This window comes from Halteromyces radiatus (genome assembly GCF_025201355.1).
Source record: "Halteromyces radiatus strain CBS 162.75 chromosome Unknown BX664scaffold_3, whole genome shotgun sequence".
NCBI classification, from domain to species: Eukaryota; Fungi; Mucoromycota; class Mucoromycetes; order Mucorales; family Cunninghamellaceae; genus Halteromyces; species Halteromyces radiatus.
Window position 1 is genome coordinate 739,632 of NW_026251689.1, and position 19,156 is coordinate 758,787.

The window sequence follows — 19,156 nt, forward strand, 5'->3', positions numbered from 1 at the left end:
GAAAGAAAAAGAATAATTCTTGATGATTCTATTCTACATACAGTATATTTAATCTTGATATTTTGACATTCAAGCAAATGACTCACTCTTTCCATAAAGGGTTTTGGCGGAGGTGAAATATATCTTTTTTATCTATTTTATTTCTGAATAGAATCGTTTCCTTTTTTGGACAATGATTGTAGGGGAGGGGGGTAAAAGATAGATTTTGCATGAATCAAACTTACCCTTTGAGAACTCAATTTTTATACAAAGTAACATTCTTTGAAAAAGAATCTCAAATTATTTTAAAAGTAATACACGAATATTGATTTGCCTACAATAATATATATACTGTATAATAATAATAATAATAATAAATAATATATATTGAAGATACATTGTAGTAGTTCTTTTCTTTTTCCTTTTTTTTTTTTTTTAAAAAAAGTATCATACAATTATTTATTCTTCTGTTATGTATGATAAAAAAAAAAAAACAGTAATATAGTAGTTTTAAATACATTTTTTTTTCTATAGATGAACCCAGTTCAATAGTTGTTTATCGGAGTTACTATAGAAGGAAATGGTTAGTCGATCCTTTTTTTTTTCGAGATTGTCTCTTCTTTTCTTTTTTTTTTTCTTCTTTTATTTATTTATTTCTTATCATGAACACTATTCTTATATATATCTTTCTCTTATATATATTTTTTTTATTCACTCAATATTCTACATTCATTTTTATTACACTTATATATATATCTAATATTGAAATAAAGTATTATTTAGTTAAAAATATGACTGATGCAAGTATCTTAATATTTGAATAAAACTACTAATACTAGAACAAAACTTATATTCAAACTTTTACGTCTTTTTTTTTTTATATATATAATATAGAATATAAAGACTGTTTATATTACTTCTCATTATGGTTGGGACCAAAATGAAAAAACTATTATGTAAGTATCTTTTTTTTTTTTTTTTTATTTCTCTCATTTTGATAATTGATAGGGTATATCTTTCCATTCCAAATGCTGATACTATTCAAAAGGAAAACTATTCTTTGGATGTCAAACCTCGTAGTGTTCATCTATGCATCGTAAAGTTATCTTCATAGACAAAATTGAACCCACGACATTCTGATGAACCTTTTTTTTATTTTTATTTTTTTTTGGAAAACGTAGAATGATCATCAAGGTTCCAATTATAGCTTTAAGTTGACTCAACTTTGTGGAGAACTTGAATCAAAAGAAACAAAAATCAAGGTAAGGAAAAAAAAATTATCCTCTTTTTTTTTTTTTTATCCTTTTTGTACAATAGATAAAAAAAACATTCATCATAGTCCTTTTTGTTCTTTTTCTCTTTTTGTTTATTAGTTCAAACCAAACAAGATTGTGCTTTATCTACAAAAAAAAGAAATTGGGAAATATTGGAATGATCTCAAAATAAAAAGTGTACGTGACGTTTATAATCAACTTGAAAGAAAAATGAAGAATGATGCTCATTATCAAAGTAAGTCCCAAGGTGGATGGATGATCACAAAGTATTTACTCTTTTTTTTTTTCTAATGGAATAGATACAATCAGGAAAGATGAGAAGGATGGAGATGGTCAGAAATCTACTTTAGAAAACGTCATCCATGAAACATTTGAAAATAAAAGTCCAATGTCACGTCAAACAGCAGAAAAACTCTTACAACAAACCATATCAAACCGTTATAGTAGTGATGATCCTTTTATTATCTCTGACCTAATCTATTCTTTACCCAATCATCATCATCATCATCATTCTTCTCCTGAAAAACATTGATATCTTGATTCTATATATCCCCATTTCATTAAGTTGGATCTAGTTTATACATATACCTTATTATTATTTTGTATGGAATAATAAAACGATACGTCCTTTGTTCATCATCACTCTCTCTCTTTTTTTTTTTTGATGCAATTTAACAAACCAGTTTTTGATTTTATACATCCATTCATGTATATGCTATGCTATCCATTTCAAAATCAACAAGGATATCCATTACTATGTAAGCATCCCATTTACATATTACATAAAAAAAAAAAAATAAAATCCCATGAATGCATTTTGGATTCAGGAGTTATCATGACTAAGCTGAGATGAATGAACTATTGGAATAAATAAAAATGCATCCATCTTATGCATTGAGTCATTCTATGTTTTAACACTTGAAAAAAAAATAGATTTTTAATTTTATTCATAAAAAGATTGAATGAGGGGGGAGGGTCAATAACAAAAGGGGTCTAACTAATATAATCTATTTGAATAAAGAAGGGTATTGAGAGATAGTAAATACTACAAAATAAAAAAGGATATACAAAAATTGGAAGTATCAGAAAAAAACTAACAGTCTTGGAAATTGAACTTGACATGAATACCACAAAGAGCGCCACACCACAGATAACCAGAAAACAAAACCATCAAGGTAAGAGGAATCAGCCAATCATCTTTGATACCTAAATTGGAGGAAAGTCCGATCACCATGGTCAACAATACACAAGGAGCAAAGGGTTCATTTCCGGTGATGAACAACCATAACATCATCATCGTTCCTTTTTCTTCATCATATTGTTTCGTAATGGGTTTAGAGGGAAATGAACCAGGAAGTGATGTTGTGGATGATAATGTGGTGAAAAAAATAGCCTTGATCAAAGATGGAAGAAATGGTGTAGCAGTCAAATGTTGATCCAATGATGATGATGATTCAAGTGAATTCAATGAAGAACATTGTGATGAATAGATACGATTATTGTCATGGTCGTCCCAACAAGTAGTTGAAGTAGTGGAATAAACAGATGAACAAGTACGTCTATGATCCATTCTAACACTGGATTCTATAGGTGAGGTATTCGTTGTTATCATAGGTGTTGGTAGATCATATGCCGACTTGTCAAATTTAGTCACATCATCTTGACATCCATCATCCCTAGTAGATTTTCCACGATCGTCATCCAAACAGAAAGGATCATCCTGTGCTGGCCTTGCAGTACCATCCTGTTGGGTACTCACTATCCTCCTTTTCTTCATTGTTCGAGATGCGGCCTTAATCATTAAGTTCATTTCCATAATTGTCGGTGCTGTCGTTGATGCATCTGCTGTTTCTACTGTAGGTTGTTCTTCTATTTCTGATGATGGTAATGGCGCTACTGCATTAGACAAAACAGGCGACTTTAAACTATGACTTTCAACTATCTAAACAAACGAAATCAATAAATAAATAAAGTAAGGGCATGTTAGTATATAATTTATTAGGATTTTTTTTTCTTCCATTTGCATTTCATTTCCTATTGAAAACCTTAAATGGATGATGTTCTTACCTTCTGCAAAGAGTTTAATTGTTGGCTCATAGTCATAAAGTCCTTTTCCAGTTGTGTCACCAGTTCATCTTTTTTCAGTAATTCGGAAGTCAACGCTAGTTTATCATTTTCTTGTTCTTTTAATTGTTTGAGTGCTTCTGCCAAATCTTGTTCCAATTGTTGTATTTTTTCCATCAGGTAACCATCAACTTGTTTGTTTGAAAGAATATCATTGCATTCGGTAGTCATTGTTGTATTTTCACCTATTTCATTGAAGGTTGATTGCTTATGGATCTACAAAAAAAAAAAAAGAGGAGTTTAACTTTTTTTTTTTTTTTTTTTTTTTGCATTTGGGAAATAATATGCAGAAGAAGGAGAAATTATTTACCTGTGATTGAAGATGATGAATCATATCCACAAGAAATTGATATTCAGAAGAACCAGTACAAACAATTTTAGATTGCCATTGAGATCGTTTCCATTGAGTTAGTTGATCTTTAGCTTCTTGAAGTTCTTGTTGTAATAATCGAGTTGCTCGTTGCCATCGTACATTGGACATGGTCAAATCACGAATATGTTGATCCAAAGGTTTTATTCGTTTTTCTAACCAATTTTCTCTATCCACTTTTAATAATCGATTCGCTCGTTGAAGTTTGGCATTTTCCAATGTGAGTGTTTCAATATCTACTTCTTGCCAACTTGATTGCCAAGAATTATGTACTGTCTGTTGTTGCTGTTGTTGTTGATGTGAAGTTTTCTTTTTATATGCATGATTGTTATTGAATAATAATCGGTCGGGTGATGTCAAGGGTGATAAAGGTGGCGAAAATAAACTAGGTTGATCTAATGCTTGTTTTGTATTGATATAAAGAGATGATTCTTTTCGTAAAGGTGGCGATGTAGGATCGGTAGGTGATGGTGGAAGAGATGGTAAAGGAGAGTATTCCATTTCCATGATATTCTTTTAAAAGAAAAGAAAAGATAAAAAATAAGAAAAAGGAAGATAAAAAAAAAAAAAGAAAGAAGAAGAAAGAGAAGAAAAGGAAATAGAGACCCTTTCCTTTTTTTTTTTTTTTTTTTTTACCCCACAGTTCAAATTCCGCTGCTTCTCTTTTGTAATGCAAAAATTAGGCGCAGCCACCCACATGCGTCTACACAAAAACCAGTTTTTTGACTTTACCCATAAATAAAAGATCCCAAAATATAAAAAAGAAAGGATTTATACAAATAAAGGGTAATTTAAAAAGTAACTTTATTATATATATATATAAAACAGTATATAAATGAAGCATCTAGACTAAAATAATAATCAAGACAATTCTTTGGATTGATATTTGATGAGATTCAAGATTTCCCGGTGACGTTTTAACCAAGATTTAAAAGATAATCCTGATGATTCTTCAATCATTGTTGCTAGTCCACCTGTTGATGAAGATGATAAGGATGTCCCATTTTCAATCGGTAGTGTTGAATCTTGATTCTGTTGTTGTTTCACCATTTCCAATAGATAATTTGCAAACACAATCAAATAAAAGTATCGTACAAGGTAATTCAAAAATCCTTCTTCAGCGATATGTCGTTTAGATGATCCCATTTCAGCCGCATCCATTCGAAGTTTCAAATCATAAATCGCTTTCCGTAAATTCTGCATATGGTCACACATATTGATTGCTTGATCAGTCAGCCGTTTCGCCAATTTTCCATGACTAAGTACACTAATGAGTTGCAGAATAACCCGATAATCTCCATTTTGTAATCGATGCTGTTCATCATTATTTTCTTCAGATTGTTCCATGTCCCCAAATGATAATGATACTTCTGAAGTTGATCCAATCTCAGAAATATCATTGGATTTAGCAATCATCGATAGTAAACAGGCTGTTACCATGCCAGTTGTTGTACGGCCACGACTAAGACAAGACGAAAACTAATTAATATCAAGTTTTTTTTTTTTTTTTTTTTTTTTTTTTTTTTTTTTTTTTTATAATCATGAGTCCTTACCCCATTTGACAGTTGAACATGATATCAGTTTGTTGATTTGAGAGTTTCATACGATCAATAAATTGATCAAAGACATCAGGAATAGGTGCTTGTTCATCAGTGCTATAAAGAGAAAAGAAAAGAGGAGAAAGTAAAAATTATCAATGAATTCGCTCTTGCCCCTATTATAATGACATTATTTCACTACTTGCATTGGTATTCTAAAGTAATTGACTTGATAACCTTCATCAATAATGGATTGGAATACTTGATCAGGAGTTTCAACACAATCTGGTGGTACAGTTTCCCATGTCGGCTAATGTTGTCCAAAAAGAGAAAAAGAAAAAAAAAAAAAAACAAAAAAACAGGTTGATTAGTTATCTTCAAATTACCCCTAGTCCCATTTCTGGACTTACCAATAAAATAAATCCACCTTTTTCGGCTGTTTCTTCTCCATGTAATAAAAGGCGTCCATTGTACGCCACCAGTTCTTCCATCACATCTCGTTTCATGATCCTTTCCATATGTTCCACTCGTTCTTTCGCAATACCAGTCGTTTCCAAATTTCGAAGAGGATTATTGTGAAGTCGTAGTACATAGGGTCGTTTGTTGATGTATAATACAGGTTCTTCACGAAGACATGTCCAGAGTACTTTTCGTTTTCCACCAGGCCCAGCATTCATTGCCTTGAGTATTGCCTTGATTGCGTCTTTGTTTGGCATGGCACAACCACAAATATAAGGTGGTGCTATTTGATAGTCCGATGCAGCTAAGAGTGTATCTATACTATCATCGTTGTTCTTGCTATTGATTTTCGTACCATCATTGGAGTAATCGGTATTCATCAGTTGTAAGATATCCATGTCCACAGCTAGACCACCCACCGTAGATGCTTTGCCTCCATACTTTACTGCTCGTTTCACTTGATCCACAGGTATACGTCGGAAATTGTAAGCACCAGGAATTTTTTCACGTAGACCCATTTTTTGACAACCAGGGAAAGCATCATGTTTGAGAATAGAGTTTTGACCTAATACTTGTCCCGTTCGAGCTTGCAATACATGTACCACTTCACTTGTCAGAGCTATTCCATCGCCTTGTATGACAAGTTTGTTGCTATCCGCTGAACTTGCTGTTGTTGTCATTGTGGTCGTTACTGTTGTTGATGATAGCGATGATGGTATTGTAAGTTCCACAGGCACAATACTTTCCAAACTGTCAGTAGATTGTAATTCCTTCAAAATGGTCGCAAGTTCAGGATGTCGTTTCATCCATTGCCCAAATGATTCTGTTTCATGCAATAATTCGGGGGAGGTGTTGTCCAAATAAGCCTGGAAACAGATAAGCACATAATATCGTTCCAAAGCGACAATGCCACGTTTGATCTTGGTTTTCCTTTTGTCCGGATCTGTTTCATTTTCCACTTGAACCCTAGCTTTTTCAATAATATCACGAAGATTGATGGTTAGGCCACACTTGTCCAGTACATCATCCACAATGCGTTTGTTTTCCAGGCCATGTTTGATCACCCGTAAAAGACTGTTAATAATTTGGTAGTTTCGACGTCGTATTGTCAGAGGTTTCTCTTGTTGTCGTTGTCGATCATTTGTTCCTTCTTCTTCTTCTTCTTGCGAAGGTATAGAACCAGATATTGATGATTGTTGATGTACCCAACGGGTAAGCAATGTGGCGATGACAGTTCCTAAAAAAAAAGTGAGATAAATTTGATAAGAAAACCAAGATTAGAAAAAAAAAAAAAAAAGGAAAAAAAAAGGAGGGCGTAAAACTGCCTTTTTAATCTTTATTATTTTTTCGTTACCTGTTGTAGATCTTCCAAGCCCAATTTGACAGTTCCTAGATAAGATTTAGGGATAAATAAGATGAAACTCCTCTCCCCCCTTTTTTTTTTGTAGTTGATACTACTTACATGACAAGAGCCGTTTTTCCAAGATCTGCTGTAGCAATAATAGCTCGTAATTCATCAAAATCTTCATAAGTAGGTACCTTTTCTGCAGTAATAGGGATACGATGGTAAGTCAGCATGTTGCCTTGAGCTGTATCCAACTCTAATTCTTCAGACATTTCGCCAGTCATAGATTCCATTACTTCACGCACGGTCAATACATCATCCACAGAGACTTCTTCCCATTGAGAAAACACTTGGCCATCTTGATTTTCACCATGAAGTAATATCCGTCCTTCGTAATTATTGATTTCTTGAACAATATCTTCTTTAAGTCGATCTTCCAGTTGTTCTAATCTTGCGCCAGTGATTCCTTTATACGCTCGAATGTTGCGAAGAGTAAAGTATCTATCACGAAGGACATAAGGAACTCCATTAATATATATAATAGGCTCTTCTCGTAGATTGATCCAAAGTATTCGTTCGTTTCTTGGTCGATCGGTAAGTAGTTGTCGTATCACTTGCTTTAGTCCATATATCGTTGGTTGTGCTATACCATAAACATGAGTATTGTCAATTCGTCTAAAATTGGATGCACCTTCAATATAAAATGAATGATGAGTTTGAGGATGATTATAATTGTTGATATTATCGAGTTGTCGTGGAGTTCTTGAATGGATAACCGTATATTCCTGTCGTTCATTATCTAGGTAGTGATAATACCAAAAGTCGACCTTGAGGATATTTTGAGCTGTAAATACTGCACCTTTTCGAGACTAATAATGGATAACAAAAGTAGAGAGGTTAATTGAAGTTGACTTTCTTTTTTTTTTTTTTATCACTTGCCTGAATAATAAAGTTTTCTACTTCAGTAACAACAATATCATCATGTTGTGATCCTGCGCCTTTCATATCAAACATACCCTTCGAACTACCATGAAAACGAGCATGAGATAAAGTCAATGTTGATCCATGTCCATAACCATGTTCAATAGATTGTAGTTCTTCTATTGGACGGAAATAATAAAGCCGAGGACCTTTACGACGCATATTTTGTAGCATAGACCATATTTCAGTACGAGCCTTGATCCAAGACGAGAATCGAGTTTCAAACCGAGTATTGGGACTTTCGTTGATATATGCCATAAAACAGAGTAAAAAGAAGTAACGTTGAAGTGCCTTGGATGCTTTTTCCAAATAAAGATTCTTTTCATATCCATTGCCACTGCCATTGGGTTTATTATTCTTGGAAGAAGAGGAAGATGCTGTTGTATTGTTGTAACGAATACGATTGGTCAAGATAATTTCACGCAGGTTCACTACAGCATCAGCTACATGGAATGAAGAAGAAGAAGAAGAAGGTAAAAAAAAAAAAGAAGGTGAGTCCTAGGAATTGATTCTATATTTCTATTTATATAAACAAACATACATCGATCAATCATTTCATCTAAAATACGTTTGCTAAAAACTCCACTATCCAATACAGAAGTAAGAGCCACCACTGAATGATAATTGCCCATTATTGCTTCCATTAAATTGTCCATGATATTGCCTCGTTCCAAAGCCCATTCGATTGCAGAATGCGTTGACATTTTTGATTCCAAAGCTATAAGTATATGAAGGAAGGGAAATGATGAGAATGAAAATATTATATTTCTTGACTTTCCATACATACCTTGTTCCAATACATATACTAATCGTAATAAGGTTTCTTGATATTTCGCCTTTGGATTACCAAGTTCCAATGATACCACTGGTTCCGACGTATTTTTGGATGCTGATTGATAATCATAACCGGGAATGATGAATGGATCACGATAACCACGTTCGATAAGCTGAGTTCGACGGATAATCTGAGCAATGATAATCCCCACAGTAGCTATTATATATATACAAAAAAAAAAAGAAGAATGATTGTATGAGTCAACTGATAGACCATTATCGACTGTTTTTTTTTCTATTGATACTTACTTCGTACATTGCCTATACCACAATTGAATATTAAAGGCTCGGTTGGTTCCAATGTTCTAATAACACGTACATATTCATCAAAGTAATTATCTTCTGGGCCTTGTTCAGGAGATATAGGAATCCGAAAGTATTTCAATTGATAGCCTTGTTGTTGGAATTCTTGAAAGACTATTAATAAAAGTAGGTTAGTAAGAAAGTTACAATAAAAATCTTTGATCTTACCTTCACTAGGAGTTTGAACCTTATCTGCTGCAAGATAACAGGGTACTACAGTTCCATCAGCTATAATAAGAAAATACAAATATTAATGAGAATAACAAAAAGTATAACAAAAAAAAACTTACATAATTCTTGATGAGCCAAAATAAGACCATTCATCGAATTTGCTTCCTTAATAATATCAGTTTTGAGTCTTTCTTCCACTTTTTCTAATCGAGTTGCATTGATACCCCAAAACATATTCATATTTTGCATAGGATTGGCATATTCACGTAAACAATATGGATATCCATTGAGATAGACTAAACAATATTATAAGAAGGATTTATTATATAAATTCTATGACTTTATTTCTTTTTTACCTAAAGGTTCTTCGCGAGTAGAAAACCTAAAATAGATAAAGAAGTATAATGAGTATAGCGTACATTGATAACATCCTTTTGGAATGAACTCCGATTGTCATCCGACATGATCATATTAGCAGCACACTTTCATTAACGCACGTACCCATTTGCATCACATTGAATATCACCAGTCCTTTTTTTTTTTTTCTTACCAAGTACAAGATACACGATTGACACTTTTTGGATGACAATTCAAAATGGATAAGATGGTAGATAATCCGATGACCTATATTTAATATACCAAAACAAAAAAAAAAAAAGGATGTTACATAAAAGAAAGAATGATAAGTTGTGTCACCAAAAAAAGATTTCATTCATGTTGTTATGTTCTCATGGTTCATACCGTTGGTTGTGCTACACCATAGACATCTAATTCAGCAGCTCTAAAGTTAGGTCCTCCTTGAAGATGAAGATCTAAATTGGTGTTTGTTCCTATTAATCCAGAAGGTAATAAAATAATAGGTCAATAATCATATTTGTTATCATCTGATACATTTACTTACCACTTGAAAAATGATCTGCTTTAAGAATTGTATTTCTTGTCAAAACAGTACCATTACGAGATTTTATAAGGGTACTAGCAGCCTTCAGAAGGGATCGAGGATCAGATGGTGAACAAGTAGTAGTAGTAGTAATAGGTGACGAAGACATATGAGGAGAACCATGACCATTTTCCATAATAGATTGACTTCGAAGTGGTGGACTAGTTGCAAATATATCTAACCCTTTGTTTCTAATAACAATTACAAAAATAAATGTCAGTAAAATATATATATGTTCAATTAAGTTCATGAACATTACAGGCGAGGAGGCACAAAATTGGAAGTCTTGTTAGAAATATCTGTATCAGCAGTACGTCGAGAAAACTTTGGACTAGACAGACTGGAGGTAGGTGAGTCACCATATAGATAATTGGTTTTTGGAGGAGAACCAAAATGAGACGATGTCATTGGTATGTCTTTTGGTGATGAAGGTAACATGTAATACAAAAAAAAAAAATGTAAAAAGAAAGGAAAGAGAAAGAAATAGAGAAAGTCAAAAAAAAAAAAAAAGAATTAAGGGGGCGAAGGGGCAGAAGTAAGGTTCATTTTTTCCACGGTGGACCCCGCCTTTGTTGAGATTTCATAGGACATCTAAACATCAGTCAAACTTATCTGATTGGTCACTGTTATTCAAACATAGCATAAAACCAATCTTTAACTCCCACACTCAATTTAAACTATACTTTTACTTTGGTTATAGCTATCCAAAATATGAATTCTTTCTTAAGTGGACTCAGATCCTTTTAGAGGACCGCTTATCAGGTACACTGCCTGTTGTATAATGGTTTCACTTTTTGTTAATGGTAAGAAGAGGCAATAATCTGATACAAAAGAACATATCAACAAATCAATATTATTTATTTCATATATACAATTAAAAAAGGTAGATTTTGATGATAAAAAGGGGAATTATTTATCTATCTATCTATGTCTATTCTATTCATTCATTCATTCATCATCATCATCATCAATTATATCGTAGAGTACCCTTATTCGTAATGAACAATTATCACAACAAATCACATCATTGCCTTGTTCCAAATCTTCTTCTGATATCACATAACTACCAGAGCAACGACATATCAGACTGAATATTCTATTGCTTTCATCGTATTCCATATCATCCAAATCCACATCTGCATTGATTGTCACTTTTTGTCGTTGCGTCGCTACTAAATATTCCCCAATATAAAAAAAAAATTAGTTTGATTTGAATATATTTATTGTCTTCACTCTTTTATTACCCTCCAATTCATGATCATATAGTTTCCGTTTCTCTTCATTCCGTAAAACAGCCCAAGCTTGCAAGATACGATGTGCATAATCTTGATCTGACGTTGACAATGGTAGATTGTTTCGTTTATCAGGGTGATGCTACAAGTGTCAAGAGGTTGAATCAATCATGTTAGTAAACAAATAATTTTACAGCTTACTATCAATTTCTTTGTCTTCATTCAAATAATACTACGACTACTTACTTCGATAATCAGTTGTTGAAATCTTTGCTTGATTATACTAACAGGAGCATCTTTTGCTACACCAAGAACTTCATAATGGGTTTCCATGGATCAAGGTAAAGCCAAAAAAAAAAAAAAAAAAGAAAAAGATTCCCGGTTTTTTTTTTTTTGAATCCTACTTCGAGACGATTTTTCAATATCCGCCGAAGTCTTTAGAATCTTAGTATTTCACAAGAATATATGATTTATTATTACTATTATTATACAAGAATTCAAAATAATACACAAAAAAAAAAAAAAAAAAAAACCAACATAACAAAAAAATCATCAACTAAACTATAACATATCTATATATGTACGCATATGGATGTGCGTGTGAGAGAGAGAGAGGTGGAGGGAGTCATATAAAATGTTTCTATGGGGATAGCTAGTAATAAGATTTCCATTGTAAGATCGGGTTATTGTTGCTGTCATTGACTGTAGTTGTTTTTCTTTCCAAGATATCCATGATCTTTTCCTTCACACCAGCTTTCCTACGATGACCCTTTTCAAACCATTGAAGCACATCCTGAGCAGTGAGTAAACGTCCTTCCAATCCAAATTCTGGTCCATCACCAGTGATTGCCAAACGAACATCCTCCTCTGTTGGTAACGAGAATCTTGTATAAGGGTAGTTGATTAAATCCATATTGGATGGTAATTTCAAAGCATTTGGTGATGGTTTCGTAAAGTACAATTGTTCAATATCATCATCCGAGATATCTTTTAACGTAGGTGGCATCCATTCTGATTTCCGTCTTGGTTTATTCAACAGACTTGCATCCACACCTTCATGGAAGTCTTTTGTCACCTATTTTGTAGTAATAAAGCATCATATATATATATGATCATTAGCAATGGTAAGAAAATAAATATAAATGTTCATAGGTTAGATCATTTTATTTCAAACTTACCAAAAATTTCTGCATAAGGTCAAATTCCATTTTTAAACATTCGATCAGAGACATGTTTTTACTTTTCCTTAATGCTTTCAGTGTGACCCGCAAACTGGTTGGTGACATGGCCAATAACTTGTGTCTAGTTTCTCTTGTCCAAGATGTTTGTTTTTCTTCATCCAAAGCCTTGATAATGTCTTCCATCCGATCATGTCTAAAGCATCTGTCATACAAAAGAAAAAAAAAGATTTTTATAGTGATCCATTTTATTTTTTTTTTTTTTTTACTTTCATTTCCTTAGATACTTGTCTTCCTTACCTATCAATAGATTCTCTGATACTTTGAGAAAATCCTATCCGTTTGGTAGGGTAGGGTTCAGCAAAAGTTTCCAAAACTCGTTGAATGATTTCATGTTCTGACGTTTCCAAATCGATCAATCTATCTTCCAAAGCTAATAATCTTGATGAAGGGACATAATGTGTTGCAATGCCAGCATAACTAAAAAAAAAAAATGTTTGAGTAAAAATAAAAAATAAAAATAGAAGGGAAAGGAAAGAAAGATAATATAATATATTTTATTAACTGTAATAAGTAATTTTTTTTTCTCTTTTGAATCACTTACAATGCATCTAGTCCTTCAACTCTTGTTCCTGTCAAAGCCAGATAAGTACCGATGTCGCCGTCCAATTTTGGTAAAAAGAAACTTGAGCCAGCATTGAAGATGACACCCATAGTTGGTTCAGGCATTGAAAAAATAGTTTTCTCTGTCGCAATTCTAAAAGGACTATGAGCAAATAATCCCAAAGCACCACCCACTAATAAATATACATATATAAATAGTCAGTTTTAATGGTTTGTTCCTTATCCTTTTATATATATATATATATATATATATGTTGATATATTTCCATCCTACTTACAAGCATAACCATCCAGAATAGAAACATAAGGGGTAGATAAAGTGGATATCATTTGTATCAAAGATGATTTTTCTTGAAAGTAATATAAAGCATCTGGATCTTTTGTATTGACCTTGTGAATAATATCTATATTTTTGTTAAGAGTCAAAACAAAGGATCAGGTGAATAATAAACAATCATCATTAATCATTTGATTTTGTAAAAATTACCTAATACATCATCGCCCACGCTGAACTTTCCTTCATTAGCACCTTTCATCAATATCACTTTAGCCAATTTGGAGACATCCCATGCCTATCAACAGTATTAAATTTATTTAGTATACAAAGCATACCTAAATTATTGAAAAAGTGGATATATATATATATATACGTATGTTACCCTTCCCCATCTCATTCTACACTAAATATGATAAAAAATTACCTTGAGTTGAGGGGCAATGTTCCGTATCATGGCAAGATTCAATGCGTTAAGTTTTTCCGGTCTATTGAGTATAAACATACGAGCGCCAGATAGTTTTCGATGAAGAACATGAGTCTTCATTCATCCAAACAGACATGATATATAAGTGTTAGAGATAAGCAGATTTTTCCATCTTTCTTTTTTTTTTTTTTTTTTTTTTTTGTTAATTTACCTTTGGCACGTCTATTTCCTGTTCAGGAAGCTGGTTTGGAGTGAACTATAAGGATAAAAATAAGTAAACATAAAGTGTTTAACCTAAAAAAGAAAACATAACTCGTTTCGAACTTACTGGGTTTATATGTATTCGTCGTTTCAACTGATATACGAAGGAATAAGCATTATTATATTGACAACACAATCGAGAACCAAAGTGGTGATGAAATAAAAGTCGCATGTACTATAAAATATGCAAATTTATATAATATAGATATATATTTATATATAAATGTATATCAAAAAAAAAGAGAAAGAATGGAAGGAAAGTCGATAATGGGGAATAAGAAGAAAAAAAAAAATTAAGTGGAAGGGAAGCGGCTCAATGGCAAAAAAAAAAAAAAAAAAAGAGTAATCAAATCCCGCCTATTTGAGCCATCAGCAAAAGCAAAAAAAGAAGGCAAAGGGAAAACGAAGGTACCGGATGATTGATAAGTTAAAAAAAAACAAAAAAAAAAAAAAAAACAGATGGATGACATTTTTACTCAAAGGCAACAATAAACCCTTTATTTCTTTTTGTCTTCTTTTTTTTTTTTTTTGACCTTCCCATTGTTTTGGGTCGATTTACCACATTGAGTCTACTAAAATGAAGACAATGTTTTTTTTTTTTTACCTCCCCTCCCCCCTCTCTCATTCTCTCCCAAACTCATGGCTGAGAAAATGCAACCATGCCGATTTCATGCTTTTTGTAAATGTGTGATTTTTTTTTTTAGTTCCTTAAAAAAACATTCATATACTATTGTTTATTGCATCCCACGTTTTGAAAAGAAACACATACCAAAAAAAAAAAAAATCGTATCATCACGTTCCTACCGATCATATTATTGTTATTACACGATATGAAATAACAGATGAAGTTGAATGGAGTTTAAAACCTAAGAAATTGTGGGGAAAAGTGAAAAAAAAAAACGTTGTGATGATCTAAATAAGTATATTCATGATGATTAAAGAAAAAAAAAAAAAAGAGGCTTTCTTAAAAAGAAAAACCAAACTTTATCTTTCTTTTGTTTCTTTTAACCCCATTAAAGTATCATCCAGATAAACTTTTATAATAATAATAATAATCGCTACCTTATTTGATTCTTTATCTTTAAATATATAAAAAGTAAAAAAATGAAATCAATTTCAATTATTTTTTTTTTTATTATTTTTTTATTTTTATTTTTTTTTTTAAAAAAAAAAAAAAAGAAACTCAAGTAGTACCAAGATCATTTATAATAATAATGATGATGTATTAAACCACGTTTATTATGAAAGGACGTCATAGAGAAAATCAATGTGCTTTTTATGGCTCGTGCTTCTGATAGGTGTTTCTTGATGAGTAGAAATTACCAAGTTTGAATTTAGAGTAACTTGAATATTCAAAAGTAGTCAAGTTGGTTTTTTGAGGAGGTAACACAACATTGAATAATGACGAACAACAACTGTCAGTGCGTTTGCATCTATTCGATAATTCCCTTGATGATCCAATGAAAACGAGAAAAAAAAAAAAAGAAGGATGTTTTTTTTTGGTCGATCATCAGGGTAGTTAAGGCCACTTCTCCTTTTTTTCTTTTCTTTATTTATATAGTTGATCGTTTTAAAAAAAATATATATATAATTTTTTTTACGTCTAATATGTGATGTTAAATTTAGAATATTGGCAAAACAATGAATATCACTTAATGATAAACTAAGGTTTAATCGGATGTGATGAAGAAAAAAAGAAAAATAGGCCTGAACATGTACAATCTATTACCTCATTTGGATTGATTTCCAGTCGGACCTGAATAAAAAATTTGTCTTGTAGAGACACTAAAAATGAGATGATGTTTTTTTTTTTTTGAAAGAGGAGTATGTTGTATTGTGGATGATGATGGATATATATCCCCACTATTCATGTGAGTAATTTGTTATAGGGAGGTAAAAACATACGAACAAGATATAAAACAGGGTATCTTTTTTTTTTTTTTTTTTTTTACTCTTTTGTTTAAGAAAGAGGGGATTTTTTTTTTCATACACACTTTTGATGTAAACCTCGTTTGATAAAAACATAACATTGGTCATATCGGAGTGGGTAAAAATAACACATTATCTATGTCGCATGTAAATGAATCCTTTTTTTTTTTTTTTTTAACTAAACAAACGATATCTCGGGTTTTACTTTTCTTTTTTTTTTTTTTTAAAGTTGTCTCCTAAGAAACAGGGAGAAGATGATTTTATAAAAAAAGAAAACAGTCCATCCGTGCATTTCATCCTTTAACTAGGAGATGAAAGATTGTGAGAGAAAGGAGGAAAACGGGAAGGATGCCTGTCAAAAAAGAAATAGAGAGAACTCAATATGATTATTTGATATATAATAGAAGTAATTCTTTCTGCACCTTGGAAGCGGAATATGAAATATGCAGCATTTTGTATCACCTTTCCCAAAAAAAAAATTTGGGACAAAAGAGTGTATTGGTCGTGTTGAAACCCGTGATTTTTTTTTGACTCCTCCCCCCTTTCTTTTTTTGGTTTATTCTTATATAAAATGGGGGGGGGGAAATTGGGTAGAAAAATGTCTGTGATCTCTTTTTTTCTTTCTTTCTTTTTTTTTTTTTATTTTTTATTTTATTATTCTTTTCCTTCACTTATTATTATGGACATTCGTAACTTGTTGAATCAAGAACATCAACACCAAAAGCAACAACAACATTACCAACAACATTATCATCACCAACATTTTCAACATCGTCAACTTGATCAATATCAACCAAATCACCATCACTATTTTCATTATTCAATTTCTACAAATAGCACTATGAACGTGACAAATGAAGATAAACCGTTTGAATGTACTTGGCACGCATGTGGAAAAAGTTTCTCTCGTCGTTCGGATTTATCAAGACATAGACGTATTCATACTGGTGAACGACCTTATCATTGTGAATGGATAGGATGTGGAAAGCAATTTATTCAACGATCTGCTCTTACAGTACATTATCGAACTCATACTGGTGAAAGACCTCATGTTTGTGAATATGAAGCTTGTGGAAAATCTTTTAGTGATGTAAGTAGAAATGATTTATTCATGTGTTGATTTTTTACAATACTTACTTTAAAATTTTATTTATAAATTATATTTTATGATAATAATAATAACAATAATAGTCATCCTCTTTAGCAAGACATCGACGTACACATACTGGAAAGCGACCTTATGTATGCCATCATCCAGACTGTGGCAAATCATTCACTAGAAAAACGACATTGTCAAGACATCAACGCTGCCATGATCCTGAATGGAAATCCTCGGGGTAAGAAAGAAAAAAAAATAAAATCGATTTATCATCATACATGGACATATGTTAATATATGTTGTTATTTTCTTTTTTTTTTTTGATATAAAATTGTGGGTTACTAATTTATGTTTATAATGATTTTATAGTAATAATCGACTATCACCGCGTCAGTACCCAACACCTAGTTCTCCTACAAGCAACAGCGATTCTGAAACTGACTCTCCTAATAGTCCTCCTATGACACCATCCGACCAGGTACAATTCCGTACAGTGCCACCCTTGATTGCTCCTGTTGTACATCGGCTTCATCATTCTCCACCTAGTTTTCCTAAACTGTCTCCTCGTCACGATTTGATGGATCCTATTTTCACCTTCAAAGATACTGCTCGACCTTATCTTTATCATTGAACATTACTTGTGAATGGATTATTGGATTGATACATGAATATTCGGATGGATTACTTTGCCTTACAATCACTTTATTAGGATGAATGGAAAGTTAGTCTACCTATAGTCTCTCCCTCTCTCTCTCTCTCTCTCTCTCTCTCTCCTCTCTTCTTTTTTTTTTTTTTTTTTTCCTTACACTCTCACTTTACCTATCCACCTTTATATCTCTCAGTTTATTTATTTATTTCTCTTTTACTATATTACTATCACTACTACTATTATTCAATCATTTTATTCTTTCATTCTTCGTCATCAATCCCTTTCATTCCTTTATCTATCATATACCTTTTTGTACATAGTTCCATTTGATCTTGTTCTCCTCGTATGCTGATGCTATTTAATTTTATTATTACTATTATTATTGCCACTTCTCTAGTACATTTTTACTCATCTTATTCTTCTCACTTCAGCACATATTGTATATGCTTTTGTCTTTTTTTTTTTTTTTAACGATTCAAACAAAAAAAAAAAAAAAAAAGAAAAACAATAATCATACTAGTTGAATCATCTTCACATTCATCATAGTCTTAGTCTTTCTTTTTTATATTATTATTTTGTTATTATGTATGCCTTACCTTTTATAATTCTTTAGTTTTATCTCCCTTATTTTCACACGCATCCTCTTACCTTTGTATTTTAACGATCAATAAACAAAAATTATTTTTTTTTCTACATATCTTTGATTCTTACATAACTATTTTTTTGATGAAGATGATGATGTTGTATGATTATGTTTAACTTTGAACATTCAATCTTTAGAAATCATTTCTTTTCAACTATTGTTTATGATGAATGGATTGAATCATTTTGAGTACTTTCTCCTGAATACTTGGCTTACATACTATAATGATCATCAGCCTATCAATTATCATGATCATCATCTCCTCATTTCTTATGTCTTCTCCCCTTGTTTTGCGCTTTTCTTTTCGTTTTGGAAATTATTTTTCTTACCTTGGAAAGGCTGAAATCAAGTTGCCTCTTTTTTTTTTTTTTTTTTTTTTCGAAAAGGAGACAAATCCGTGTGTTGCAAAAGCATCAAACTTGTTTTTCATCCCTGTTCTAGTTTTACTTTTATTATTTCATATTATGTGTATTGAACGTACCTTTGTTCGTTGTGAAAATGGTTTCCTTATTAAGAACAAGA

At 31.9% G+C, this 19,156-nt stretch overlaps 6 protein-coding genes across 6 annotated transcripts; 2 read left to right on the forward strand and 4 right to left on the reverse strand.

Moving 5' to 3' along the window:
- Nucleotides 1-777: 777 nt before the first annotated feature.
- On the forward strand, nucleotides 778-1,799 carry BX664DRAFT_371563 (uncharacterized protein; the record flags this gene model as incomplete). The annotated part of the gene is made up of 6 exons (XM_051548658.1): nucleotides 778-783; nucleotides 874-935; nucleotides 988-1,075; nucleotides 1,161-1,241; nucleotides 1,353-1,488; nucleotides 1,553-1,799. 6 exons carry the CDS (start codon nucleotides 778-780, stop codon nucleotides 1,783-1,785), a joined length of 606 nt encoding a protein of 201 aa, XP_051401194.1. The 3' UTR covers nucleotides 1,786-1,799.
- A 461-nt stretch (nucleotides 1,800-2,260) lies between these two features.
- Nucleotides 2,261-4,264, reverse strand: BX664DRAFT_371565 (uncharacterized protein; the record flags this gene model as incomplete). The annotated part of the gene is made up of 4 exons (XM_051548659.1): nucleotides 3,688-4,264; nucleotides 3,321-3,593; nucleotides 2,352-3,195; nucleotides 2,261-2,298 (listed from the first exon to the last, which is right to left on the reverse strand). Exons 1-4 carry the CDS (start codon nucleotides 4,252-4,254, stop codon nucleotides 2,261-2,263), a joined length of 1,722 nt encoding a protein of 573 aa, XP_051401195.1. The 5' UTR covers nucleotides 4,255-4,264.
- Nucleotides 4,265-4,532: 268 nt separating this feature from the next.
- BX664DRAFT_328026 (inositol hexakisphosphate-domain-containing protein) lies at nucleotides 4,533-10,781 on the reverse strand. Its single transcript, XM_051544532.1, has 17 exons — nucleotides 10,578-10,781; nucleotides 10,280-10,509; nucleotides 10,120-10,208; nucleotides 9,929-10,002; nucleotides 9,735-9,760; nucleotides 9,498-9,674; nucleotides 9,376-9,435; nucleotides 9,154-9,321; nucleotides 8,858-9,061; nucleotides 8,612-8,788; nucleotides 8,029-8,513; nucleotides 7,207-7,958; nucleotides 7,099-7,133; nucleotides 5,696-6,981; nucleotides 5,492-5,595; nucleotides 5,301-5,402; nucleotides 4,533-5,209 (listed from the first exon to the last, which is right to left on the reverse strand). The coding sequence occupies exons 1-17, from the start codon at nucleotides 10,754-10,756 to the stop codon at nucleotides 4,609-4,611; spliced, it is 4,749 nt and encodes a 1,582-aa protein (XP_051401196.1). The 5' UTR covers nucleotides 10,757-10,781; the 3' UTR covers nucleotides 4,533-4,608.
- Nucleotides 10,782-11,191: 410 nt separating this feature from the next.
- On the reverse strand, nucleotides 11,192-11,891 carry BX664DRAFT_357256 (DNAJ heat shock N-terminal domain-containing protein). The gene is made up of 3 exons (XM_051547938.1): nucleotides 11,797-11,891; nucleotides 11,563-11,692; nucleotides 11,192-11,490 (listed from the first exon to the last, which is right to left on the reverse strand). The coding sequence occupies exons 1-3, from the start codon at nucleotides 11,881-11,883 to the stop codon at nucleotides 11,267-11,269; spliced, it is 441 nt and encodes a 146-aa protein (XP_051401197.1). The 5' UTR covers nucleotides 11,884-11,891; the 3' UTR covers nucleotides 11,192-11,266.
- A 190-nt stretch (nucleotides 11,892-12,081) lies between these two features.
- BX664DRAFT_328033 (ClpP/crotonase-like domain-containing protein) lies at nucleotides 12,082-14,647 on the reverse strand. The gene is made up of 9 exons (XM_051544533.1): nucleotides 14,382-14,647; nucleotides 14,265-14,309; nucleotides 14,054-14,167; nucleotides 13,840-13,924; nucleotides 13,631-13,756; nucleotides 13,333-13,525; nucleotides 13,029-13,208; nucleotides 12,729-12,933; nucleotides 12,082-12,625 (listed from the first exon to the last, which is right to left on the reverse strand). Exons 1-9 carry the CDS (start codon nucleotides 14,484-14,486, stop codon nucleotides 12,203-12,205), a joined length of 1,476 nt encoding a protein of 491 aa, XP_051401198.1. The 5' UTR covers nucleotides 14,487-14,647; the 3' UTR covers nucleotides 12,082-12,202.
- A 2,226-nt stretch (nucleotides 14,648-16,873) lies between these two features.
- Nucleotides 16,874-18,115, forward strand: BX664DRAFT_277209 (uncharacterized protein). The gene is made up of 3 exons (XM_051541357.1): nucleotides 16,874-17,333; nucleotides 17,435-17,580; nucleotides 17,712-18,115. The coding sequence occupies exons 1-3, from the start codon at nucleotides 16,923-16,925 to the stop codon at nucleotides 17,971-17,973; spliced, it is 819 nt and encodes a 272-aa protein (XP_051401199.1). The 5' UTR covers nucleotides 16,874-16,922; the 3' UTR covers nucleotides 17,974-18,115.
- The last annotated feature ends 1,041 nt before the right edge of the window (nucleotides 18,116-19,156 follow it).